This window comes from Anopheles coustani, chromosome 2 (assembly GCF_943734705.1).
Source record: "Anopheles coustani chromosome 2, idAnoCousDA_361_x.2, whole genome shotgun sequence".
Taxonomy (NCBI): domain Eukaryota; kingdom Metazoa; phylum Arthropoda; class Insecta; order Diptera; family Culicidae; genus Anopheles; species Anopheles coustani.
Window position 1 is genome coordinate 4,287,186 of NC_071289.1, and position 24,648 is coordinate 4,311,833.

Genomic DNA, 24,648 nt, shown 5'->3' on the forward strand with positions numbered 1-24,648 from the left:
TGGACGGTATAGCGGTTTGAACACAATTTTTCATCTCAATGCAGTTTTCCACCAGTGTACGACTGCCATCTTTTAATTTTAGTTTTTTTTCTGAGCCCTAGAGTAAAATAATGCCAATCCAGAGTTCGTTTCTAAGATTGAATGCATGTTTCAATGCATTTTTAATTTTTAAGTATCCTGCATGCAATGATTAGTGCTCTTGAACATCTTTTTACTTCTACTTGTAAAATAAAAAAAATCAAAACTACACACCTGTTGATTCGTTGGCTGCATGAAAATTACCAACAATCAATTGGGTTAAATCCATTTTTACACAGCAGTTTGCATTATATTTACAAGAGTCATTTTTTAAACAACGCGTATGAAATAGTTTCAAAAAATGTTTCACTCTTATAGCCCGAGCCCCCAATCGACTCCAAATATGGTCAATGGAAAAAGTGCTTTGCACCCGGGAAAACATCGATCACGAAGGAAATTACTACTCACCCCACTCCATCTGACGAAACGGCTTTCTCCCGGGGGTGACTGGAAAACTGCACTTGCTCAACATGCATCAAAAAGCGATTACCCTCTTCCTCCCCTCCTTCAAACTTCACCTCGAGGGACTCTTCTAAGTCGGAGGCGCAGCCGAGATGCACGTGCTTCGGCTCGAGACACTTACGCGTTGCTGAAACGTTCTATAATCTATACAGACTCTCTATCTTACGACCGGTGTGTGTGGTATGGTTCGGGACCTCTGGATCCGTACCATTGGTTCTCCCTGGAAAACCAGGCAGCCCACGTACGGAAAAGGCAAACGGCATGCGCTGCGATGCGATCAGTTGGCCTTTGGTGCAGTCGTTTGAGTTTTCCCGAGCTATTTTAAGGTACGAGAAATGTGCAGCTCTCGTCCCGCTTTCTCCTGTACAACACACGACGAACACACGTTACACCTCCCGCAAGTGGACGAGATCATTCACATGCGTAGGATAATTCAATATTCTCGCATCGCATTTCATTTCCATGCTACACTCCCCTACCGAGAATTGAATGCATTCCCTTCGTTTGATGCGTTTTCTGTTCAGCGGCCATGGAGAAACATTTGATTGAAAATAAATCAATGGCAAAAGGCGATAATTGACGAGCATGTCACTTTGATGCAGTTTAGGGTAGAACAAATCTATTTCTCATACGAACGGATGTTCAAATCAGAATGGAAAAGGTATGATTTCCTCCCATATTGCACAAATCGAGAACATAGGCGAATACTAGTCTTTCGGTTTGCCCCTCTCGTGCATTTTTTGTAAATTGTAGAATCTAATAATAAATACAGAATAGTGAGCAATACCTTACGTTGTATGTTGCGAACCTTAATGTGCAAAAAATGTCTATAGAGCGTATAAGTAAAGTTTACTGATGGACAAGACAAGACAAATTTACTTATTGCTGTGAGTGAAGATCATTGTTAAACCTTTTTAAGCATGTTTTCTATAAGTGAAGATCACTTCACATATTTTCATTACGCCTAGAATAACTATTTTTGCTATCGTAGATTATTTCTTAAAATAAAAACAAATCAATTTATCTAGTATTTGGACATATTTTTGTGACAAAGCCCCTGCGTTGGAGTAGTTTCTGCTGCTTTGCATATCATATATATTTAAAAAAAGGAGATAATTTCCTAAATTGCCCATGTTGCTTAAATAGTGTTACGTACTGTATTCTAATGAATATTTGATGCCATTGGTTCATTCTTAGCTGTCAAGTTGTTCATTCGATGTCAAATAACCCGAAGTTACAAGAACCTTGGTAGTAAGGTAAATATTTTGCTCGATTACATCTTTTGCAAAGATAATTCAGTCGTCAGACAACGTGCTTAGTTTACTTTACGCTACGAATCTTTTTTATCTCAACTTACTTTCACATAACAGCATGACGTCCAAAGTGTTGCTGAACAAATTTTCTTGCTCCATAAGACACGTTTATGTGGTCAATTTAGGTAAGCACTTCTCGGGTACGGGATGCTGCGTACGCACCACCGACTGCATTGCGTATCTTGATGTAATCTTTACCTTTCTCCTCGTTGTAGTGCCATCGTTATCCTTCTCTACGAACAAACCCCCATCGGATAAGCCCAGTCCGCGAATGGAGGAGTTCCAGAAGAAATTGCGCGAAAAAACACCCATCGGCAAGCTGGACGAAATCGTCGGCAAGCATCCGTACCAGGAGAAGGAACCACTCCAGCCATGGCCAAACAATACGAATCCAAATACCGGTGAAGTCGGTGGTCCCCGTGGACCTGAACCAACTCGATACGGTGACTGGGAACGAAAGGGCCGTGTGTCGGACTTTTAAGAGTATCCGGGATCCCAAGGAACCAGAGTTAGTAACAAACGTAAATTATTTTCCGTACCTTCTTGCTACAGGTGTTAAAACAGATGTTTTAGCCTACTTACTACCTTCTACAGATGTTAGCGTAGTTTATATTGTTATTCGTTAGTTAAGATGCTAGTAGAATGGTTTAGTCTCTTTTTGCACAATAAAAGGGGCTATATTTGCGATTGATACAAAGTTACACGATTGAAATATGTGGGTTAAGTTACTGACTTTCACCGATTACACGTTTAACCATTTTATCGCTCAATTCCCACAGATTCTGCTGGAGCGTGTCATTTTTTGAGGCTACGGATGGGTCGCAGACGTAACAGTTGTTGAAGTACAGCGCGGTCAATCCCGTCAATTCATGAGCCGTTGCACAGTAGACGGTCGTACTGGCGGCTTGTTGCTGGAAAAGACAAAAATACCGAATTTCAACTGGAAGAAGAATTTCTCATATTCCGTTATTGCTTACCAGCGACTTGGTGAATGGACGCACCAGAGCAAACAGGAATCGATAGAACCACCAGTTTCGCGAAAGGGCAGAAGAAACCATATTACCCGGATGGAGCACAAACACGGAAGTGCCCCGTTGTTTCAGGCGCTAAAATAGAAATCAAGTCATTTTAGATACATTTTAATAATTATGTATGATGCATTTTAACGTATTCGCAGCATGAAAAATTACGAATTTTATTTTATTTTATAAACTTTGTTGACAAAATTTTTCAAAATTTGTCAAACTGACAGTTGTGCAATCGGAAAAATGGTCAAGGCAAGGGGCAGGAGGTTGGTACATCATGATTGACAGATCGTTCACAACCAAGATTTGTTCAAGAGAGCAGGTTGCAATTTTCGCTGATAAATAATACCAAACCAGAGTAACCACAGTTAAATTATAAGTGTAAAGCAATCGGAAATAAAATCAACCATGTCTACATAATATGATGGCGTATATGCACAACCTTTCACGAACCAACTATTTGTAACCAATTATTTTTGACAATCAGTTTTGAAACCGTTTTCTTGAATTTTTTTTTTTTTTTGGCACATTTATACTAAATGACACGACCTGAACTGCTGAACAAATGTCGCTAAAACACGTGAAAGTTAAAGTAACCTGTGAAGTTTAGTCGAACGGGGTCCTGGTGTGCGGAAAGTACGCACCGGACGAGAAGGTCTGAAAAGAAAAGCGACGTTTGCTTCAAATCTTGGCCATCGCTTGGCACCGTAAGTAAAGTGATAAGAGTTACGCGATCATAGCTGCTGTTAACAGACCCCTAGTGCACTCCAATAAAGTGCCATTTGTCGACGTGCTTCACTTCTCCCCCATGCAATCTCGCTTCCGAGTACAGAGTTTGCAAATCTGTCGTTCTGGTCGGGTCATCGGGGGGTAAAGTCCATCGGCAAAGAACCTCGTACAGTAGTGATTATATAGTTTTACACGTTTTTTCGACGTCAGCAAGCAACCAGCGAGAGACGGACCAGTGAAAATTGTAGAAAGAATCTGCTGGCCACGAGATTCCGAGTGTGTGTCTGTGAGCGTGTGCGTGCGTGTGAGGTGCGTGTGCAAGAAGAAGTAGTGAGGAGGGAGCAGCAGCTGTCATCCGCACGGATTTGCACGTGTGCGCAATTCGACGAGTGTGTGCACGTCGCGCTCGGTTTTGTCGGCGGAAAGGAGGACATAGTCGAAAAAAGAAAACAACGACTGAGTTTGCAGGTGATTTCCTTCGCCATTACATTGCAGAAGTTGCGGTTAGTAACAGGAGCGTAGTAGCAGTGCCACCTCCACAACCTTGTTCCAAAACAGTGCGTGCGCCATCACTTTTTCCAGCGCCACGAAAGAAAAGTGATCCACTCGCCAGGTGTGTGCCACACTCTACCTCTATATCTCAGGAAAGGAGAAATTTTCTTATCCCTGCGTGCGTACCCCACAAACCCCCCGGGCCAGTGTAACGTGCCGTGCCGTGCTGTGTTGTACATTTAAACACATTTTTTCGAGAGACGAGATCATCGTGCACCTCCCCACATCTACTGTGTACGTGTCATCGTCGTCTGCTAAAGGCCGGCACAATCGCATTAACCTGTTTCCTTTTGTTAGAGTGTGTGTGCGTTGCGCCCCAATCCTGTCGACGGAAGAAGGCTGCCCCAATACCCCCTGCTTCTCGCCCTGCCACCACGGACACGGACGAGAAAGGAGGAGATTGAAGATCAAATTAAAGTGCAATCTAGTGCAATAATCACTTTATCCACGTGCCACGTAGGATCAGGAATCGGGACGTCTGTCCGAGGAACTGTCATTCCGGAGGGAAGAAACTATTTACGTAGAATTCGGGAATCCGACTGCGTAGTGAACGATAACGTTGCGCTACAATAAAGGTAATATAAATCTACACTTTACTAGCTCTCGGCTCTTGACGGCACTTTTCCTAATCGAAATCTTCAACACCCATACATGTCCGCCGCGAGGCAGACACACCGCGTAGAAGATCGGCATCGCGAGTTTGACAAAATGTCTCAACCGCGACACACACACCGCGGCTCGCGCGGGGTTGTCTGGACGGGGGAGCTCTGGAGGCCGTCCGGTATCGGGTCATTACGACACGACGACGGTCGATGTCGGTCGTTGTATCGGTCCTTCTGTTGCACACACTGTTGTGGACAAGTCCGGTCTGCCCTTGTCATTTTATGCTGCACTGTCCAACGTGCCAAAACTTCGACGTTAGAGTCGACTGGCTTCCCCAAGAACGAAAACCATCTCGGCAACATCCCACGACTCGGAGGAGTTAGCGCTAACGTCATTCCGCAGGACTTCTTTGCACGTGGTTCTTCTTCCCAGCCCGTCCATCATCCCCGCATGGCGTGTATGCGGTGCACTGTTCTCGAGTCCCTCGGAACCGAGCCTTTTTTGGGGCAAAGAAATCGAAAATTGCATAAGCAAATGAAGGGGGAGGAAGGGAGGAAACCAAAGGTGAGTGGGGTGGGCTAGTGTCTAGGCACGAATCAATCCGCCAACCTGTGCCGCACGCAAGACGACGATAAAGGAGTTGGAAGGGAGCGGGTCTGAGGAGTTTTTCTTACTCGAGAGATTTTGCAGAGAGCAGAGCGTGACAACCATGAATGAAATGTGCCAACGTAGTGTTGCCTTGGAAATGCACCCGTAAAAGCTCTTTGTGAGAAGCTTACCCTTTTTCTCCTTCCCTTCCTTTGTCTTTCTATATGCCCTACAAATTGGTGACAAAATAATAGCGCCAGTAACAGGTTGCATTTGTCGTTTTCTATCGAATCCAACATTTAAAAAGCCCCCCAGCAACTCTTGGAAATCGGTCCAATAGCATTTCGCCACCAGTCACCATTTTCACGGCCATCGGCAGCCAAGTGAATGGCTATGGAATGCCAGCGTGAGCACAGAGATAATCCACTCTCTTCCAGCTAGTTTAATAACAAAGTTGCCTACCACGAGGACATACCTTCATTTTTCATGATTTCTATTCCCCCCCTTCACCCTTCCTGTCTATCACACATTCAGTTACCGAGTTTCCTCAACAGCTGTTTTTGTAATGGTTTTCTACTTGATAACCTACTACTGGTGTATTCGACCTTTACTAGGTCATATGCAATCGGGCATAGCTTGCTGTTTTTCTTACAAGTTGCAGTCAACATCACAGAGCGAGCAAGACCATAACCGGCTTAACCTGATTAAATGGCGCGGCTTTCTAGATATCAGGTGATGAAAGGATAAATATTGCAGACGAAAGTGAAAAACTGCATCACACAAAGAAGAACACGCTTGCTCTGATCTGACTTTCTTGGCAATTTCACAAAGAGAACATGCAGTATCGATGGCAAGGGGAATGGATGAATGGATTTTTCTCTTTCGGTCTGCACCACGCGATATTCTTAGCGAGTAGCAACTGAAATAAAACGCTCGCCATCCAAAGATGATGCCAGCTTTACATGCAACTTTCGTTTCAACCTTCTCCTCCTCCTTCGACAGAGATAGCGGTGAAAATGGATAGGCGGATCGTAGCAAAAGATAGCTCGCCACAGCTCGCGAACGATGCCGTTTTCTTCCCCTGTGTCCATCCCTTGGCCGTGCGCATCCTCTCAAGGTCGCCTCACGGACGGCCTGGCACTTGGTGCGTGCAACGGGATATTAATGTGTTTCCCCGTTTTCCAAGAGGCCCAAAGCTCTCTTTTCATCTGCACCTCGCGTTCGTGCACATGATTGCCATTCCATCGGCGGCAACAGTTATGAGTGTGAAGGTGGTTGTGATGATGGGACGCCTTGGTACACACGATGGAGAGAGGAGGCACAACCCACCCAAACCCGCTAGCGAGCGCTTTCCAACCGGCAGTTCCGGCTTTCCGGGGTGGATTAAAATGTAGCTGCATACCCCAAAATGGCATTTCGATTCGTGTTCGTGTGGAGGTGGAGGAGATTTTCACGTTTTCCAGAGCGCTTTCTCTCCGATCGGCTTTCTGTGCTGTTGTGGCACGCTACCCGAATGCCTAATGGTATCAGTTTGACTTTGGAAATTGCGTCTTTAGCAAAGCAAAGTGCATCATCTCTGGTGAGAAACTTGTTACATCAATTACATTCCATCACTAGCATGGCATCACGTTAATATCGGAGTGTGCGAGAAATGCGGTAATATAAAGATTTCCCCCAAAGTAACGATAACGGGGGGGATGGATCTATAAGATAAAAAATATTGTCAATAGCAGCAGTACGGTATTAAACGTGTTCGTAGTAAAAACCAAACTTTCCACGTGTATAAAATGATTCTCACAACAACAGAGAGTGCGAGAGAATGGTCAATGGAGTAGCGGCTTCAAGTTCCTGTTAATGAATGAAAGCTCCTTCTCCATCGGCTTTGTCAGTGGGATGAAGAAGGGTTGGTTTCACAAACCACCAAAAAGGCCAGAATTGCCTTCCTTCCCCATTAACCTCACAACACACGTTCTTTGCCACGTTCAATGCAATGTGTGACCATGTTATCCATGTTTCCCACGTGCCACATGTACTTAAAATGCAAAATGAAAAACCCAATCCTCTCCGTGTTCGGTGCTGTTCGTGTCCGAAAAAATCGACTTCAAAAGTTCATATAGCTTCGAAGTAAGATTTTCGCTCTTCTCATACGATCGAGTGTTAGCAATCTGAACAACAAAAAAATGGAATGTTTGCCGTGAAACGCAACGGTTCAAATGAAACCCAACGTGGTGGCCTTGTGGGGCACGTTTTTACGTTCACGAAAAAGCCCAACATTCGGATGGTGGGGCGAGATGCAAAAAGTACCCAGCCTGTTTGGGGCGCGGTAAGAAGTATAACCTAATTTTATAAAAATCTCCCTTCCATCACTTTTTAGAAGGAAAAAATCGTTGTCCAAAAACCCGACGATAGAGATTTTTCTTTTTATCAACACAAGCAAAGCTCTTATCGAATACGCTCTTAATGTAGCGGAGTTGAATTGCCCCAATGCAAACAAAGCCTGCGGAAAAGCGTGGAAAATATTATCCCTTCCCATGGCGATATGGTCGCAACTGGCGTCGCTGGGAAAAGCATGCCATTCTCTCGCATGTGCGCGATCTACGATTGTATGTGCGAAAATCGTAATTGGTATTGGTTGGGTGGTATGTGGGTGGTGCGTAGGTTGTTAAATGGTGCAACATATGGGTGTGAGGTTTAAAAGAAAAGTTATGCATTGGGCGAGGTTTTTCGAGGCAAAGTCATACCAAATTAACCCAGCAAGAAGTTACCATCACATCATGCCGCTTTACGATGCTGTACTGTAGAGAAAGTCATTCACTACTCGCACAAGGGAAGAAATGAAATGACTCATCTAGTCGTCCACCAATGGCGTTGATCGCGAGCCAGATGCAACTAATGCATTTCGATGATGACATCACTGACATGACTGTTCGCGCATAATGCGAAATATGTTTTCGGTAAACTTTTACCCACCATTGATTGAACTTTTTACGAATTCAAACTGATACCGCGGGGGATATCGTGAAAAGTTAAATAAGGAAATAGACGGTAAAGTTTGTTGCGAGACTACTAACACCAATGTGCACGGGTTACACACCACTGCACTCGACCGTATGTGATAAAAATAGAAAAGAAAAGAAACCAGCGTTTCCTTAGCCGAAACGCGAAATAGTACTACGGACACAAATCCGCGTGAAAAACCAGTAAATTTCATACAACCACCGACGTCTTCCTCAACAAGGGAGAATTATGTATGTACGAGTGTCGCGCGGGTACGAGACATATTTTCCGGGGATCTCAAAAGACAAAGATTGTGCATAGTTAGTTTCCCTAACTTTTTTTGATGGGGATTGCTCTGTCATCGTGTTGATAACACGTAGGGGTGATTAGCGTTAGGACGGAGACAGGAAATTGTCTATTGGTGTATCACCTTTTAGTTGCTCTCATCTCTCGGTTTGTCTTCTTAACTCAACGTCGATTCTGATAAAAGTATCATTTATCTCTTTGTAGGAAAAACAATTCCATTTCGGAAGCTGCGTAATTTAACGTGCATAAGAAGAAGACGAAAGATCAGAGGATCGTCAAGCCATACTTAAAAGTCTGCTGCCAACTCACGAGACTGTGCTGTGTACTGTTTGCTGTTGTGTTTCCCCAGAAAAAAAAGGATATTCCGTCCTCCAAATCAGCACTGCCTCCCAAAAACAAGGAAAGCTCATATACCACCTGTGAGCGAAATCCGACAAGTTGTGTTCGCTATTCAGGTGCCGCAAATCTGGAGCTAAGTGTGGTTAGTTGTTTAAAGTCAATAGCACGAGCTAGAAGAAGAACCAGCCGCACGGTAAGGAGCAATCATGGAGACCGATCGAGGCGATGTTGCCACGGTGGCGCCGGTTGCAAAACAGCACGAGGAGGATAATAACAATATCGACGTGGTAGCGGACACGGTTGCGAAGCTCAACATTAACGGTACGTCCACATCCATCCCGAACGCTGCCAACGAAAACGACGCCGAGGAGCTGGATGCGACGGAAAACAAGCTGAACAACAACGAGGCGCCGGCCGCGGAGGACTCGAAAACACTGGCAAGCAGTAACAATAATCTGGTTCCGGGCGTGGCGGGTCAGCATTTATCCATTGGAAAGCGCATACGGCGCACGTCGGAAAAGCTGAGCGAGGACGCGGTCGGTGGTGGTGGACCGAATGCTCGCAAAAAGTACTCGCTTGATTTGCTGCTATCGCTCAAGGATTCGGCCATCGGGCGGGAAAAACCGACAGCGATCCCGGACGTCTGCAAGTCGCTGTTAAAATCCAGTCCGGGAACGTTCGTTTCGTCTGCTCGGCATATGGGAGGTGGTGGAGGCGGTGGTGGTGGTGGTCAAGATAATTCGCTTTTGCCCACCTTCATGAAGAACATGGGATTCGGAGGTCCTCCGTCGTCGTCGGGCGAGGGCTCGGATGGTTCCAGGCCCCCGATGAGTCGCAATCCGTACCGTGGGCGTCTTTCGGCGCGGGAAGCATCGTCCCGCTCGAACGCGGGCGGTGGTGGACCATCCGGGGACGATGTCGACGGCAAGATGATCAAGGTGAACCTGAACATCTCGGAGGAGGTGAAACTGAAGGGTTCGTCGAACGCCTGGAAGCCGAGTTTCTTGCAGAAGAACGACACGCTGACCGAGGAGGAGAAGAAAACACAGGAACTTTCGCGCCAGTTCCGTAGCGTGCTGAACAAGCTCACGCCGGAGAACTTCTCGGTGCTGGTGGAACAGGTGAAGAAATTGGACATCAACACGGAGGAGCGGCTGGACAACTGCATCAAGATTCTGTTCGAGAAGGCAATCATGGAGTTGAACTTTTCCGACACATACGCACAGATGTGCAAGGAGCTTGGGTTGAACATCGAGGTGAAGCTCCCCGAGGAGAGCAAGGTGCTGAATTTTAAGCGCAAGCTGATCACGCAGTGTCAGCGTGAGTTTGAGAAGCATCACTCGGACTGCAAACGAACCAGCACGCTGCAAGAGGAAAATGAAAAGCTCACCGAGGCATCCAAGCAGACTGCCGAGGAAACGGAAGAAATGAAGCTCGAGCTTGAGGAGCAGAAAAACCGCATCCGGCGGCGTGCACTCGGTACGATCCGCTTCATCGGTGAGCTGTACAAGCACAAACAGCTCACAGCCAAGGTGATGTTGAGCTGTATGAACATCCTGCTGCAGGACGACATGCTCGACGAGGAGTCGCTAGAGTGTCTCTGCAAACTGCTTACGACTATTGGCGCACGCATCGAGGAGGAGGTTCCCGGCAGTTTGGAGAACTGCTTCACCAAGCTGGCATCGGTGGCGGCCCGCAAAACCCCCCTTCCCGACGGTCAGATGGTGTGCAATCGCATCCGCTTCATGATCATGGACCTGATCGATCTGCGCAAGGACAAGTGGCATTCGAAGCGCGCCCAGGCGACGCCGAAAACTCGGGAACAGATTCAGCGCGAAGTTGAAGCAGAGGAAAACAAGAACTGGGTGCTCAACTACAACCTAGGAGGACGAGGTGGTGGCGGTGGTGGTGGCGGCGGCGGTGGAAATCGACATGGCTATAACCAGAATGAGGGCGGCGGTGGTGGTGGTGGAGGCGGTGGCGGCCGTGGAGGAGGTGGTGGTGGCGGAGGAGGCGGTAGTGCCTCGAAGAACAAACGGTTCGTCGATGACGACGGTTTCGTGCAGCCCGTTTCTTCAGGCCGCAATCCCTGGACGATGCCATCGTTTGATCCGAAGAAGATAAACATCTCGGTGAGTGACATATGCCGTATGAGAACGAGTGCTATGATTCAGAAATGGGTTAAGTGAACCATTTGCTTTCTGTTTTCTTTCTAGGTCCCAAAACCAGGAGAAGAAACCCGCCTCGGTTCAGCCTCGATGTTCCAGGGTTGGGGCAAGACGAACGTCTTTGCTTCGCTCAACGCTGACGAGCAACAGGGAGCAGGATCATCTACGGCAGCACCCGCTCCAAGCTTCTTCGGCGCATCAGGTCCGATGGGCGAGGGTAACAGGGGTGGTGGTGGTGGCGGCGGCGGCGGTGGTGGTAAAGGACCAGGTTCGCACAAGAAAGGTGGTGGGAATAATTCCAAAAAACAACCCTACCATGGTCGCAATAGCAGCCACATCTGATAGTCCTGTTAAAGGCTGGGAACATTCAGGAAGCAGCGGGCGCTGGCGACTGATAGAGAGGAAAATCTTCTGGTCGATTGCTCGGGGGACGCATAGGGTTGGTCCACCCGGAGAAATATTTGTGTATGCTAAAGGCGCTGGCGCAACGAGGCAAAGAGAAAGATAATGTAACACGCATTCAGGTTAAGCTTCCGTTACGCTCTTGCGGCCATTAGCGGTGTTTTTTTTTCAGATATATTTTCCCCATTGTTTAATTTTCCAACATAGTCGATTTGATTCTCGGTAGAAAAAATAGTTTTGGACAAACAATAAGCATCCAGTTCAAAATTGAAGAGCATTTGATTGCCATTAAAGCGAATACAAAAAGCAGCTCTACAAAATATTAGCTTTTATGAAATTAACAAATTTGAAATACCATTGAGTAGAAAATTTCATAAATCCTATCCCATCTCTCACGTTTCCACTATCTATGTCTTTCTCTTGTCTTTTGTCACTCAGCTTTTTTTTGGATCCCATAAAAATGTGTACATCTTCAAAGGGAAATACAATTTCCGTTCAAATCTACAGAGATTCTTTTGAAGAATGAAATTGGTAAAGAAGGCATGGGGTTTCTTTCCTAAATTTAGTGTGTACAGCGCATTGATGTGTATGAATGTGTATGATGTGTGTATGATGTGTAAGTGTAAAACGACCGCTGGGAAGTAACAGTAAAGAAGAAAACAAAATAACAAGAACATTGGTTTCTTCAATCATTTTTTTTTTGCAAAAAGATAGGCAGGAGGAGCGAAAGTGATTATGTCAGCATGAATGAACTAGGAAATTATTTCGCAACCCTTATTGCAAGGCAAACATATACTCGGTAGACAAAACCAGAAAACACACGTTCATAAAAAGAAAAGTGAACGATTAGGTAGGAAGGCAACATATTTTAATTGTACTAGTGGCTATTTAAAAACATACAAACGGAACTAGCCAAAATGAGCAGTTGCTTCCTTAGTTAAACGCTATCCCCCCTATACAACATCCCAAAAACCGACGGGTTAATTGTGTGGAAGTCTTACGAATTGTAGATAGGAAACAAACTATACTTGAGCAAGCAGAAAACATAGCAACCGAATGTAACAGCAATAGGAGTTTTCTGCGGTCGATTGATAGGCAGAACAATATAGTAAAAGCTAAATAAATCAATGCACACTAGTGAAAGACTCATATGAATAAACCCCCTAACCCGTAAAAAGATGGCACTTGACCGAGGAACTAGCAATACACTGCTACATTTGATAGGATTGTATTGGCCCTTTGCAAGGTTGTAATCGTATATATGGTAGTGGAAAATATGGGCAATAGACATGCTCTTTTCAATTTACACAATTTTATAAAGTCATTAAACCAGCAACATAGAGAAACTGAGTGCACGAGACCATGGACATAATAGAATGTTACAAGTTGATCGACATAATATCCCCGCTGCTCGCAGATTGCATACAATGCACTTCCGGTACAGCGAGAAAGGGAAGATGGAAAAAAGCATAATTTAAGAAACATTACTAGAAGATAATTAGGATTTTAAAATTTGAACAAATCGATTACATTGTCGGTGCCGCTGGTGACCGAAAAAAAAACGTTGTTTTCAACACAGTCAACAACTGCGGCTCACAAATGAGTGGCCACATTCTTATCTACCGTCGCTGCCCTGGCAAGCTGCATTTGCCTAGAAACACTTAATCATCATCTCACGATCATCTTTCCCGATTCGATTGTTTTTAATAAACTGTTCAATTCGATTGGTTTCGCTACAACACTCAACGCACGAGCGTACGTTAAGCAAAGTTAAGAAAAATAATGATAAATGCAGATCGTTAGGACCGCATGTTGCGACAATGAATGAATGGTGTTTCTTCAGGGTATAATACGGGCAAAATTCCCTCTAGGTGAACGTCGACAATGAGCTACCACTAAATAGGGTTTATACTCTCTAGTACTATTGAATGATACGGCACTATGTAGAAAGGGTGGTGTCGTATTATGGTTATGGAACATATTATTAACCTCCCCCCCCAAAACAGCCTCCTCATCCTCTCCAATTTGGGTGTGAGACAGATGTGTACCGTATAGATATCACGCTCGTTAACATAACACTATTTTTTTTACTCGCTTTTCCTTCTTCTGTTCAATAAGACTATGTATAATTAGTATATTATGTGTAAATAAATGAAAGCCTCAGTTTGTACCAGCAAACTATAAGCATTCGGTCGGGGGAAAACTGATATCACAAACGGTAGTTTCGTAAGCGTAAAATCGTCACTTAGAGAAAGATAAGATAGTGAAGATAAAACAGTGCGCTTACCTTTGCCAACTCCATCGCAAACAGGACGTTGCACAGTTTCGAATTGTTGTATGCTATCATGCTCCAGAATCGATGCTGCGGTGGACAAAGGTCACTCTCGCTTAATCCACTGGCCGGCAGCGTACTCATCCGGTGCGATTCAGACGAAACGACCACGATACGCGTGGTAAGATCAAACAAATCCATCAACAGATTCGTCAGATAAAAGTGCGACAGATGGTTCACCTGGAATGTGCGCTCGTAACCGTCCTCGGTAAGGGAGTGGGGAAGGGCAAATACGCCTGCATTTAGTATCAACATATCGATGTGCCTGTTTATAGAGAAAGATAAGAAGGGGGGTGATGCCTCACATGTTTATCGCTTCCGTTTCGATCGATAATTACTTGCAAAGTTTTTTCACTTCCTCTGCACAACGTTTCGTGGAATGTAGGTTTGCCAGATCGAGTGGTACAAACTTGCACCGCAATCCAGCCGCTTCCTTTTCATCTACAATCTTCGCAATCGCAGCCCGGGTCCCTTGCTCGTCCCGACAGGCCATGATAATTTCGCAGCCGTGTAGAGCAAGCGAACGGGCTGTTTCGAAACCTATGCCGGTGTTGGCGCCCGTTATTAGCGCCACCTTGCCGCTTAAATCACGCCCATGCAGCACCTGTAGCGCATTGGTGCCACTATCGAACCGTTGGCGTAGTTCGGCGACCTGCGTTGGGTTTTCCTCGACGGCGAACGCTAGCCTAGGATCGGTGTAGGATTTGCGTTGCGTTTTCTCCTCAACAAAGATCACCTTCCGTGTGTTTTCCTCGATGGTACGTGTCCAGCCAATCGGTAGCTCGCCGGAAACCCGTTTCATTTTACCCGTCCGCGGGTGTGTCCATTGGGTACTCTTACTTTGATGGCTTAAAACAAAATACAATAAAATAAGACACTTTTCTGCTAAAGTAAAAATGAGCCGGACAACCATCGATTCTTACTTGACATAGTAGACAAAACCATCACTTGTGGCACGTTCTTCCCATGCCGGAGGAAGCTCGTCCTCCGAGTCGGATTCTGGCAACTGGACCGGCATTTTTTTATTCTCAAAACTTTACACTTGCACTTCCGGGCCGGAAAAATGCCGGGATAGAAACGCCACGACTGTTTCTTTTCTGCCTGAACAATCAACAAGAACAATCGAACGGATTTGTATCAGCTGACAGACACGTCAAGCGTTTGATTTGACAACTTCTTTTGTTGCCAGGTTGTTGATGCAGTGTTTACTAATAAATTTCACTTTTCTGTTGTGGTTTTATATAATTTCACTTTCAGCGCATGGAAGAAATAGAAATTGAGCCTCCGAACGTCTCCGTTCCCATTTCTGACCGATACCCTGAGGAAATAGAGAGAATTTCCTCGGCTGATTTAACATATGCAGCATTTTTTAGCCGTTACCTTCGACCAAACCATCCCGTGATAATCACATCAATCGCCAACAATTGGGAGTGCTACAACAAGTGGATCAACAGGACAGAAAATACACCTTCAACACTCGATGTAGCCTACTTGAAAGCAAGGCTCCCAAATGTTCCTGTGCCGGTCGCGGATTGCGAAAAGCAGTACTATAATTCTCACGAAAAAGTTGAGCTGCAGTTGCACGACTTCTTAAACAATTGGGCGTCCGTCGAAGATAAAGAAACTACACCAACAGGGCTGCGGACAAATCGAAGCCGATACTATCTCAAAGATTGGCACCTGCGAAGCAGTGTACCGGAATATTGCTTCTACCAAACGCCACCTTACTTTGCTTCCGATTGGCTTAACGAATATCTGGTGGAAAAGGGTATCGATGATTACCGATTCGTTTACATGGGCCCCAAGGGAACCTGGACCGGGTTTCACGCCGACGTGTTTGGATCCTACAGCTGGTCGGTGAACGTTTTCGGACAGAAACTCTGGTACCTTCTTCTGCCGGGTGAGGAACGAAAACTGCTGGACTCGCTGAACAATTTACCGTTTATGATCACAGAAAAATTGCTCCAAGAAGTAGATGTTAAATTCTACACTATCCGACAACAGCCGGGAGAAGCCATTTTTGTTCCTTCCGGGTGGTATCATCAGGTGCTGAATGTTGAGGACGCGATATCCGTTAATCACAACTGGTTCAACGGTTGTAACATTGGGTTGATCTGGAGTAACCTTTGCGATGCACTGCGAGATGTACGGCGTGAGATTGACGACTGTCGTGATATGGATAACTTTGAGGAACATTGCCAGTTAATGTTGAAAGCAAGCTTTGGAATGGACTTCCAAGATTTCCTGACCATTATCTTCTACATCTGTGATAAACGACTAGCAAGTATTCAACGTGGGACAAAAGATAGACAGTTTACTACGTACGAGCTAGGCAAGCGGCACGCGGAATTTGACTTGAAAGCCATCCAACGTCTTTTAACTGCTATAATGGAAGGAGATCATTTAGCTTTCTCTCCTAATCTATTCAGTAACGCTATGAACTGGCTGAACAAAGTGAAGTCAATTGAGATTTCTTTGCAATCATACGATACAGTATAAAAGAATACAATCTTATACCAAAAAACTCATGGAAATAAAGGATCTCAATGTGGATTTATCCCAACAATAAAAAACCGCAACCTTAATATTAGTTAACAAATCTCGTTTAGTTTGTCTCACAACTTTGGTTTGTTTGATAAAAGTAAAACACCATTATCATACAGTCGGAAAATTTCATCTCTTGCAATACCTATCTCTGCCAATATTTCCTCAGTCATTTCCAGCTCATGCTTCTCGCTGGCTAGAGCGCCGGAGATAGCAGGTGTGCGGCTTAATTTTGGCGCTGGCGTCGGAACCAACGCATCATCTTGAGCCTCTTCACGTTTTACGAAAACCTGACGTTCTCGATTATGTGTATATGAGTCAACTTCATCCAACTCCAGCACTGGAAAGACGCAGGCATCCTTCTCATCAAATATTTGCATCCATTCATCTCTAGTTTTGGATTTAAATTTGGTCTCAAACAGTTGTCTTCTTTGTTTATCGTCTTCGAACTGTGGCAAATCGGGATCCAGTCCGAGCCCCTCAAGCAGCTGTCGATAGAAACGATTCTCTATGGCACCAACGGATAGAAATTTGTTATCCTTTGTCTCGTACGTATCGTAAAAGTGAGCTCCACCATCTAGGACATTTTCCCCTCGTGGGTTGCCCCAAACCGGAAGGTTACGGGACCGAAACAACCAACTTCCTACGTATGCCGCTCCTTCAACCATTGCATGGTCGACAATCTGTCCCTTACCCGATCGATGCCTTTCCACCACGGCGGCTAGAATTCCGAAAGCGCACATTAGACCACCGCCGGCGAAATCCGCCACCAAGTTTATCGGTGGCGTTGGCTTCTGTGATTTCTGTCCGAGCATTGAAAGTACTCCAGAAATGGCCACATAGTTTATATCATGCCCAGCACGGGGGGCATGGGAACCCGTTTGACCGAACCCGGTTAGTCGAGCGTAGATTAGGCGTGGATTATCCTGCAGGAGGATCGATGGGCCGAGTCCAAATTTTTCCATCACACCCGGACGAAACGGCTCAATCAACACGTCCGATCGACGACACAACGAACGGACCATTTCGATAGCTTTATGTTTCTTCAAATTCAGCGCCAACGAACGTTTCCCACCTTGTAACACATCCAGAGCATTCCGTGGAGTCTGCAATCAAACAAACCCGATAACTGTTTATCTTTCCCATCACGTTGGACATTGTAGAAATTGACTATCTACCATATCAATCCGCGTTACTGTCGCTCCGAAATCGGCCAACAGCATTCCGCAGAGAGGACCTGGGGCCAGTCCGGCGAATTCAATCACATTTAATCCTTTTAATGCCATAACACACAGTTCGTTTTCCTCTTAGAACCATTAAAATTCAACGAATGAACTTTGGAGCATGTTTACGATTGTATGCCAAAGGTGTTTGAGTCTATCAGGTTAAACATAGAAAAAATTAGAGAAATGATTTAATAACAACATATGTTTTGTTAATCTCATTGAGATTTACTTTCGCAGCATCGGATCACATTATTCAACGTTGAATAATGTGGGAAAATATCAAAAAGTGATAGTTTAAATTGAAGAAAAAGATTCCTTATTCACCACTCTTTGAGTTGACCGTTTCGATTCACAGAACAAGGTTCTTAAGCTAAGTTGTGCGGACGGTTGTACCTTTGCTGTAATAACCTGCATTAATTAAAGCTACCATTGAAAGAGTGAGATAGCGAAGGAAAAATTCCAATCGTGCATGTCTGTCTCGCTCTGCGCGTCTCTGACGTTGAGTTTCATTCCGCTGTTGATCCAATTTTAGTTCCATTATTATTTACGTTTATTTCAGTTTGCTGTTTAGTTTAGTTCGTTTATTGGTGGACTTTTTGTTTAGTTCGATGTGCCCGTATTAGAAATTATGTTTGAGGACCGTTTCGGACGCGCTAACAACATGTAATTGGTGAAGTAAGCCGCCCAATGCAGAAGTTTTCACAATGAATGTTCATTAGCTGTTGGAACATCGTGTCTTCTTTCTGTCAAGCATCGGGGGGAGAGTAGTTAAAGTGCTGACCCTCATCGCTTGAAGGAGCTGTTGGCTCATAAAAGTGTTAATAACTCCTCGTAATGCGAAGAAAGCGCTGTGGAACGGGAAATTTGCGGATGCAGATACGTTTTCGTGCATAATTCTGCCTCGGATGCATCGCGCTCGTGTCCACATCATCCTCACCATTATCAGCTAGTTTGTGTGTTTTTATGTGGTGTATGCTACTACTATACAGTTCATATTGATACACTTGATGCTTACTTTTCGCAACAAGGGCGCGCAGATTACGAAGTGAAACAAACAACAAGAAAATAAGCCTCATCCCATCGAACCTGAGCACTGCGCGCACGAATAACACCAACAAGAGCAGCATCGAATTGCAACGGTTCAAAGCACCGCTGGCTACGATCATAATGTGTACGGTTACGGTGAAAGGGCACACATTTCTCTGAAAAAGTGATAAAATATCGTTGTAACACGAACGTTTTTCGTCTATTTTTAGGGCAACAGCGAAAACATGTGTGAAGTGAAGATGCACCGTGTCGCGATCATTGTATTGATGCAGTTCCAGTATGTGGGTTATCGATGCACGAAAGCAACAGGCCCATGCCAAACCCAGATGGTGGGAATTTACCAATGAAAGATGTATGATTCAACCATGTTGTGCTGCTTCTGCTGCTGCTGTAGGACCGAGTCTGCCGTGCTGAACACCATGCATTGGTGGTGACGGTGATGAATCGGATGCGCCAATGGATGAATCACGATCTCGGAGCCGCAAAACAACGAACATACTAATAAGCGAAGGCTTTCTTAGCGTTGCTTTCTTCATACTGTAGAAGACAAACGCGATAAGACACAAGGCAAAGGTGTGCACACAGAGATTATTCTGCAATACTTGTGCGGGAAATACAACGGCACTAGTATCAAAACGAAGAAAAAAAAAGAAGAAACTGCGGCTCAGATTACGCGCAGCCCAGTTTAAATTTCGTCGCCCCGTGCGAAACAGTTCGCTTCGGTGGTGATAAGGTGCGGTCGGCTGTGGTGAACAATAATGGGCGATGCGAAAGTGAAACAACAGCCCTTTTACGGCGCACAATCGCATCATCACCATCACCACCATCATCTGCACGATCCATCTGCTTCCGGAACGGTCTTAAAGAGTACGGGTGGTACAGCATCGACAGCTCCAACCATGACGACGATGGCGGTGTTGGATTCAAAGCACGCCAACAGTGCCCTCATGGGCGGTGGAAGCCCGCAGCAATCGACCGGCAAGGAGTCAACAATGGCGGCTACCAATGCGGCAGGAAAAGACAAAAGTCCCGCTAGCTTAAAATACGAGCAGCTTAAACTGCGCAAACAGGAACTAGAGAAGCGGCTGAATGAAAAGTATAGTCAACTACAGCAGATCAAGCGCGAGGAAGCGCAGCTCATTGGAATGTACCCGAGCGATTTCAGCTGCGGAATCGGACCAGCCGGTTCGGGCGAGAACGGTACAGGTGCAAATGGTGGAACGAATGGCAACGGGACGGCACCGACATTGCGAAGAAAGATTGGTACCAGCTTCAAGCTGCCGGAAAACCTGCTAAACAACAAAGAGGATGATATCAACAAGCTGTTGCTAGAAAAGCAGATACAGCAGCAAATTTCCGAAGCATCCCTACGGCTTGCGAACGATAGTAGCCAGCCGAAATCCGTCCGTCGCACACATAAACAAAACTATGAAATGGCCCAGCAAAAGTTGCTGGCAATAAATCAAAACTTAAGTGTGCTCAAAAAACGACAACAGCAAAAAGAACAACAGCAACAACAGCAGCAGCAGCAACAACAGCAGCAACAACAACTGCAACAACAATCGCCGGAACATAAACCAACGGCCAGGGATGACATTGATCTCCATAAAACGGCCCAGGTAAATCGGTTCCGATCGAACAGCAACAGCAGCAGTATGCTTATGCATTTATCCGAGCGACGAAACTCGGTGAAATCAAACACCTCCTCTAACGCATCTGGGAGTATCGCCGGCCATCATCATCTGTATCAGCATCAGCAGCATATGTTACAGGTACAGATCCCCGCTGGACACTACCATGTACAGCATCAGCAGCAGAACCCGCAGATATCCCCGTACTCGATACACAGTGGAATCATTCCGTCCGGTTCGCAAAGCATGACCCAGGCTGCATCGGCTGCCATGATTTCACAACTGAGCATGCTGCGACACCGCGCACGAACCGACAGTTTCCCCGGCATTGCCACAAACTATGACACCACATCAACGACTGGTTCGGCTGGTGGAGAGCAGAGTTTGAAAATGTCACCATTAAGCGGAAGCGGAAGCATCACCAGTGGAGGCAACATCAGTCATCAGCAGCTCCAGCATCATCACCATCACCATCAGATGGGGCCGGGCCCTGCGCGGATGAATCGATTGGTGCAGCAGCAGATCGGAGTGAATTACAGTCCTCCACCGCCTCCATCGGCCGGCGCAACGATGGGTAACATGCCAGGATACGTTCTCTCGCCGACCAACACACCCGGTAACGGAGCGCAAGCATTTGTTTACGACGCCAAAGTGATATCGAGACTCCAGGCCAATGCTGGTGGCATGGCAGGAAATACTAACATTCTTCATTCGCCTCAAGGAACAGCAACGGGCTCTTCGTCATCGTATCTGGTGAACGATCAAAACTATTGTCCCAACGTAATGGTATCGGCCACACCAACAGGTTCTGGTGCCGGCTTTGAGCACGGATCGCACGAAACGCTGACAGTGCCATCCAGTGGTGGCTTGGGAGGCTACTGGATGACGTTGGAGAGCGGTGAAAAGGTCTGGTGTTCCGTTGACAGCCGTCAGTTTTCCAGCCTCGACCGAAAGCAGCAAGGTGTGCATGGGGGAAGCATGAAGCTGTCCAGAACGAGCACGAAGCTGAGCGATCGGGTGAAGCCATCGGGCCAGTTTACCGTGGGGACGGCCGTAAAATCGTCTTCGTTGGGCAACTTTCAGGAAGCGATCGGAAAATCTTCCTCGTTAGATGACAACGAGATGATCTCCGTACAGCCAGATGCGATCTCCGTCACCTCCGGTTCGAGTGAGCACAAGAAGAGGGAGAAAGTGTGGCGTGAAACGTCACTCGATAGCCCGGTGGTAAAACATAAGACGCTTCCACCGGTTCCACCTTCACACGTGGGGCAAATGTCACCTTCGTCAACGGGAAGTGGACACTTTCCACAGTCTCCTCCGTACATGCAGCCGGCACTGTTAGGCACTCATTCCTCCACTGCTCCCTTGCACATCAATACGAACGTTCAGGGTTATGGTGGGCCTTGCTCACCGCTACTCTTATCCCCACAGCAGATGCGTTACTATCAGCAGCGACAGCAGCAACTCTTAGAGCAACAGCGGGCACGTATTAAACATCAGCAGCTCCAACAGCAGCACCATCAGCAACATATGCAGCAGCAACAACAGCGGCTAATGTTGGAAGAACAGCAGCAACATATGAACAGTTCATCTTTGAGACAAAGAGAAGTGACCTCAGGAGGCAGTCTGCAATCTGGCTTAACTACGGTAGCTGCGGAAGCTTACAATCCTTATCATTATCAGCAGCAGCAACAGCAGCAACAGTTGCAACCGGTTCCCCCTCCATATCATTCTCGTCATCAACACCCGCCTCCGCCTCCGTTACCACCACCGAATCAGCATCATTACCATCATTCCCACCAGCAACAGCTACAGAGTCGACTAGAAAATTCACCGCCAGCACCTCCGCAACACCTCGATCTCTTGCCGCAATCGTACGCCCAACAATCGTTTCCCGACCGAAGCATCCCGCCGCATCTTTCACCTTCCTCGTCGCATCATCGTATGGGACCGGCAGCTCAGGACGGCGGCGGTTACTATCCTCATCGGGGGCAACTGTCCTCACGGCACCCGGATCTGGTCATCTCGCCGACGCTCTCCCAGTCGTCCTCGCACACACTCACCTCGGCGACGGCCGTAGTGCAGGCACTTCCGGTCGTTGGAGGAGGGCTGGAGGAGAACGGTACGATCTCACCGACGCCCTCGATGGCCGCGGGTGTTGGCGGCGGACAAGTGCCGTCGGACATTCAGCTGGAATCGCCGAAAAATATGACCGTCGTGCAGCAGGGTAAAATTATGCCCTACAAGGAGGTAACGAAACCGTTCGAGATGTCCGACTTCTACAAATACTCCACCAAGTATCGACAAAAGCAACAGCAGCAACAGCAGCAGCAGCAACAACAGCAAGAACACCAAGAGGCAGGAGGCTACAGCCCGAAGGAAAATGATCTGGAAACGAACGGATCCAACTCCGGGAGCGCGGGTGGTGATGGCATACATAAAGGTATCTATCAGCCACCGAATCGGTCCATTTGCCAACCGATAGCTAACAACTACAACTAGGCAGACACACAGAGTCTTGAGATGTAGGAGGGGTAGAAAGAAAGGCATCCACAAACGTAAGTCAAAGATTTCAATGTTATATCGTGCGAAGTTTGTCTTTTTATTTTCATCTTCATCAATCGATCGATAGCGTTTGTTTGTTCCTTATTCCGCTCTCTGATCAATCGCTCGAAGATTGATCGTGTAGCTGAAGGGTGTGTTGCAAATGGGTAAGGGACAGGCGTTGATTAAGCTAGAAACTGTTGTACCTGTTGCGTGAAATCGTTTCCTCACTTGATGGAATTTTGTTTTATTGATAACGGAAGGCATAAGATAAGGAGTTTGTTTGTTTGATTGTAGTTAAAATCTATCGCTTTCGCCGCAATACCTGTCTGGCCATGTTTTTTTTTATCGCAAACGGTTCACACACATACAAATTTTTGATAAGTTTTATGCGATTCTTTCTCTTTCCCAGGCATGGGTTTGGGTTTACAATCAATGTTCTATCGTCTCCTCTAGCCTTGCGATAGATGCAAGCCAATGTAGGATGAATTAAAGAATAATAAATTTCGAAGAGAACTGTTCAAGAACGTATCGACCCTAGTGCTTCACAACGGATCAATTTATGGTAGCAGAAAAGAAATGGTTATTTTTTTCTTTTTACGTTTTTTCTGTGTACTACAAAAAACAATCCCAGCATGTTCATTGCACAACCCTTTCTTGATGTTCATATATTAGCCACAATGTGGCCAGGATAGGACACACAAAGCTACGTCCGAACAGAACTGATTACTCAGTTAACGCGCATCATCAGGCTAAAATATAAGAAAAATGGTGGATACAGTGTAGACTCTAGTACATACCAAATGGAGGGAACGAACAAAATGATAAATTGAAAAAACATCCAATCCAACAACTAACCCCAATAGGGGAAATAACAACAAAAAAATGTCTGGTTTGTCGTTAGCTTAATTTTGTTGAATACCATTCCTCACACAATGGCGTATCCTCGAACACAAGACTTATGAGTGAAGCATTTCTACCGTAACCATAGTTTATCAACTTTCATTGATGAATGAGAATCGTCGACGCTATTGAAAAGATATTGAACCAATATGATGGTTAGAATGATACTTATTTTATAAACATGTTTGGAATTGTCATTTAGTAAGCTTAATCAATAAAACAGCGCATAGCTTACGGTCTATGATAGTAAAAGGTTTACGGGCAAATAGGCTGATTTATTAAAGTAATTCTGAAAGCTTAGATTCTACATTTTACCGATTTATGTTTGTATTGTTTAAGTAGAGTACGAAAAATCATTAATTTGTCATATAAGCTGTAAAAAAGGAAACACATCATCTGCATCATATTTACCTTCCGACTGAAGATACTCGTGTACCACGTGTAGCATAGTGGCTACATTGCCCTTGTTAAAATGTTTAAAAAATTGAAAAAGGACTCTATTGTACCTTAGCCTTATAGTTTGTACCAATAAAAGTGCATGTTAAGTCTTAGACAATAAGTTGGGGTGATAAAACGTATAACCGGCAATCGACAAGTTGATACATATTTTTCGACATGTTAGTTATTGTATGTGAAAAATGCAGGATTGTTTGCAAATATACAAAAAATTTGTACAAAGCTTGTTTTTAGTGGAAAGAAAAAAAACGGAAACAACGTTCTGTAAGTGAAAATTATGAAGTTACGAGGTAAGGTAACATAAAGAATGATTTATTTCCCCCATTTGACTGGCTTGCCCTCTAAGGGTTGATTGTCTTTCTTCCAAAATTGCAAATCGGGTGTCCGTGGTGAACCGGGAATA

General features: G+C 45.5%; 6 protein-coding genes across 14 annotated transcripts; 4 read left to right on the plus strand and 2 right to left on the minus strand.

Moving 5' to 3' along the window:
- Positions 1-1,815: 1,815 nt before the first annotated feature.
- LOC131266268 (succinate dehydrogenase assembly factor 4, mitochondrial) lies at positions 1,816-3,192 on the plus strand. 3 transcript variants are annotated; one of them, XM_058268713.1, is made up of 3 exons: positions 1,816-1,978; positions 2,069-2,374; positions 2,633-3,192. In XM_058268713.1, the coding sequence occupies exons 1-2, from the start codon at positions 1,912-1,914 to the stop codon at positions 2,332-2,334; spliced, it is 333 nt and encodes a 110-aa protein (XP_058124696.1). In that variant the 5' UTR covers positions 1,816-1,911; the 3' UTR covers positions 2,335-2,374; positions 2,633-3,192. The 3 variants fall into 3 exon arrangements, with proteins under 3 accessions (XP_058124696.1, XP_058124695.1, XP_058124694.1); XM_058268712.1 differs by having other exon boundaries at positions 2,069-2,361; XM_058268711.1 differs by having other exon boundaries at positions 2,069-3,192.
- On the minus strand, positions 2,517-15,018 carry LOC131266266 (WW domain-containing oxidoreductase). The gene is made up of 5 exons (XM_058268709.1): positions 14,818-15,018; positions 14,233-14,742; positions 13,850-14,159; positions 2,831-2,959; positions 2,517-2,764 (listed from the first exon to the last, which is right to left on the minus strand). The coding sequence occupies exons 1-5, from the start codon at positions 14,910-14,912 to the stop codon at positions 2,579-2,581; spliced, it is 1,230 nt and encodes a 409-aa protein (XP_058124692.1). The 5' UTR covers positions 14,913-15,018; the 3' UTR covers positions 2,517-2,578.
- On the plus strand, positions 3,496-11,831 carry LOC131266264 (eukaryotic translation initiation factor 4 gamma 1-like). 6 transcript variants are annotated; one of them, XM_058268704.1, is made up of 4 exons: positions 3,496-3,585; positions 3,818-4,075; positions 8,858-11,124; positions 11,209-11,831. In XM_058268704.1, the coding sequence occupies exons 3-4, from the start codon at positions 9,199-9,201 to the stop codon at positions 11,500-11,502; spliced, it is 2,220 nt and encodes a 739-aa protein (XP_058124687.1). In that variant the 5' UTR covers positions 3,496-3,585; positions 3,818-4,075; positions 8,858-9,198; the 3' UTR covers positions 11,503-11,831. The 6 variants fall into 6 exon arrangements, with proteins under 6 accessions (XP_058124687.1, XP_058124686.1, XP_058124685.1 ...); XM_058268705.1 differs by lacking the exon at positions 3,818-4,075 and adding an exon at positions 4,620-4,734 and having other exon boundaries at positions 3,514-3,585; XM_058268703.1 differs by lacking the exon at positions 3,818-4,075.
- A 73-nt stretch (positions 15,019-15,091) lies between the features above and the next one.
- Positions 15,092-16,483, plus strand: LOC131266265 (2-oxoglutarate and iron-dependent oxygenase JMJD4 homolog). Its single transcript, XM_058268708.1, has one exon. It carries the CDS (start codon positions 15,155-15,157, stop codon positions 16,391-16,393), a length of 1,239 nt encoding a protein of 412 aa, XP_058124691.1. The 5' UTR covers positions 15,092-15,154; the 3' UTR covers positions 16,394-16,483.
- LOC131266267 (alpha-methylacyl-CoA racemase) lies at positions 16,422-17,743 on the minus strand. Its single transcript, XM_058268710.1, has 2 exons — positions 17,617-17,743; positions 16,422-17,544 (listed from the first exon to the last, which is right to left on the minus strand). Exons 1-2 carry the CDS (start codon positions 17,722-17,724, stop codon positions 16,510-16,512), a joined length of 1,143 nt encoding a protein of 380 aa, XP_058124693.1. The 5' UTR covers positions 17,725-17,743; the 3' UTR covers positions 16,422-16,509.
- Positions 17,744-18,240: 497 nt separating this feature from the next.
- Positions 18,241-24,457, plus strand: LOC131263410 (dual specificity protein kinase splA-like). Of its 2 annotated transcripts, XM_058265605.1 has the most exons (3): positions 18,301-18,339; positions 18,615-18,835; positions 18,921-24,457. In XM_058265605.1, the coding sequence occupies exon 3, from the start codon at positions 19,470-19,472 to the stop codon at positions 22,842-22,844; it is 3,375 nt and encodes a 1,124-aa protein (XP_058121588.1). In that variant the 5' UTR covers positions 18,301-18,339; positions 18,615-18,835; positions 18,921-19,469; the 3' UTR covers positions 22,845-24,457. The 2 variants fall into 2 exon arrangements, with proteins under 2 accessions (XP_058121590.1, XP_058121588.1); XM_058265607.1 differs by having other exon boundaries at positions 18,241-18,835; positions 18,929-24,457.
- The last annotated feature ends 191 nt before the right edge of the window (positions 24,458-24,648 follow it).

Excerpts from the sequence above, each read along its gene's own strand:
- LOC131266267 (XM_058268710.1), bottom strand. The coding sequence starts at position 17,724 with ATGGCATTAAAAGGATTAAATGTGATTGAATTCGCCGGACTGGCCCCA. Across the intron at positions 17,545-17,616 it reads CAGTAACGCGGATTGATATG|ACTCCACGGAATGCTCTGGA; the intron begins GTAGATAGTCAA and ends GTTTGATTGCAG.
- LOC131266266 (XM_058268709.1), bottom strand. The coding sequence starts at position 14,912 with ATGCCGGTCCAGTTGCCAGAATCCGACTCGGAGGACGAGCTTCCTCCG. Across the intron at positions 14,743-14,817 it reads GGTTTTGTCTACTATGTCAA|CCATCAAAGTAAGAGTACCC; the intron begins GTAAGAATCGAT and ends TTTTGTTTTAAG. Across the intron at positions 2,960-13,849 it reads TTGCGATGGAGTTGGCAAAG|CGCCTGAAACAACGGGGCAC; the intron begins GTAAGCGCACTG and ends TTTCTATTTTAG.
- LOC131266268 (XM_058268711.1), top strand. The coding sequence starts at position 1,912 with ATGACGTCCAAAGTGTTGCTGAACAAATTTTCTTGCTCCATAAGACAC. Across the intron at positions 1,979-2,068 it reads CGTTTATGTGGTCAATTTAG|TGCCATCGTTATCCTTCTCT; the intron begins GTAAGCACTTCT and ends TCCTCGTTGTAG.
- LOC131263410 (XM_058265607.1), top strand. The coding sequence starts at position 19,470 with ATGGGCGATGCGAAAGTGAAACAACAGCCCTTTTACGGCGCACAATCG.
- LOC131266264 (XM_058268704.1), top strand. The coding sequence starts at position 9,199 with ATGGAGACCGATCGAGGCGATGTTGCCACGGTGGCGCCGGTTGCAAAA. Across the intron at positions 11,125-11,208 it reads CGAAGAAGATAAACATCTCG|GTCCCAAAACCAGGAGAAGA; the intron begins GTGAGTGACATA and ends TTTTCTTTCTAG.
- LOC131266265 (XM_058268708.1), top strand. The coding sequence starts at position 15,155 with ATGGAAGAAATAGAAATTGAGCCTCCGAACGTCTCCGTTCCCATTTCT.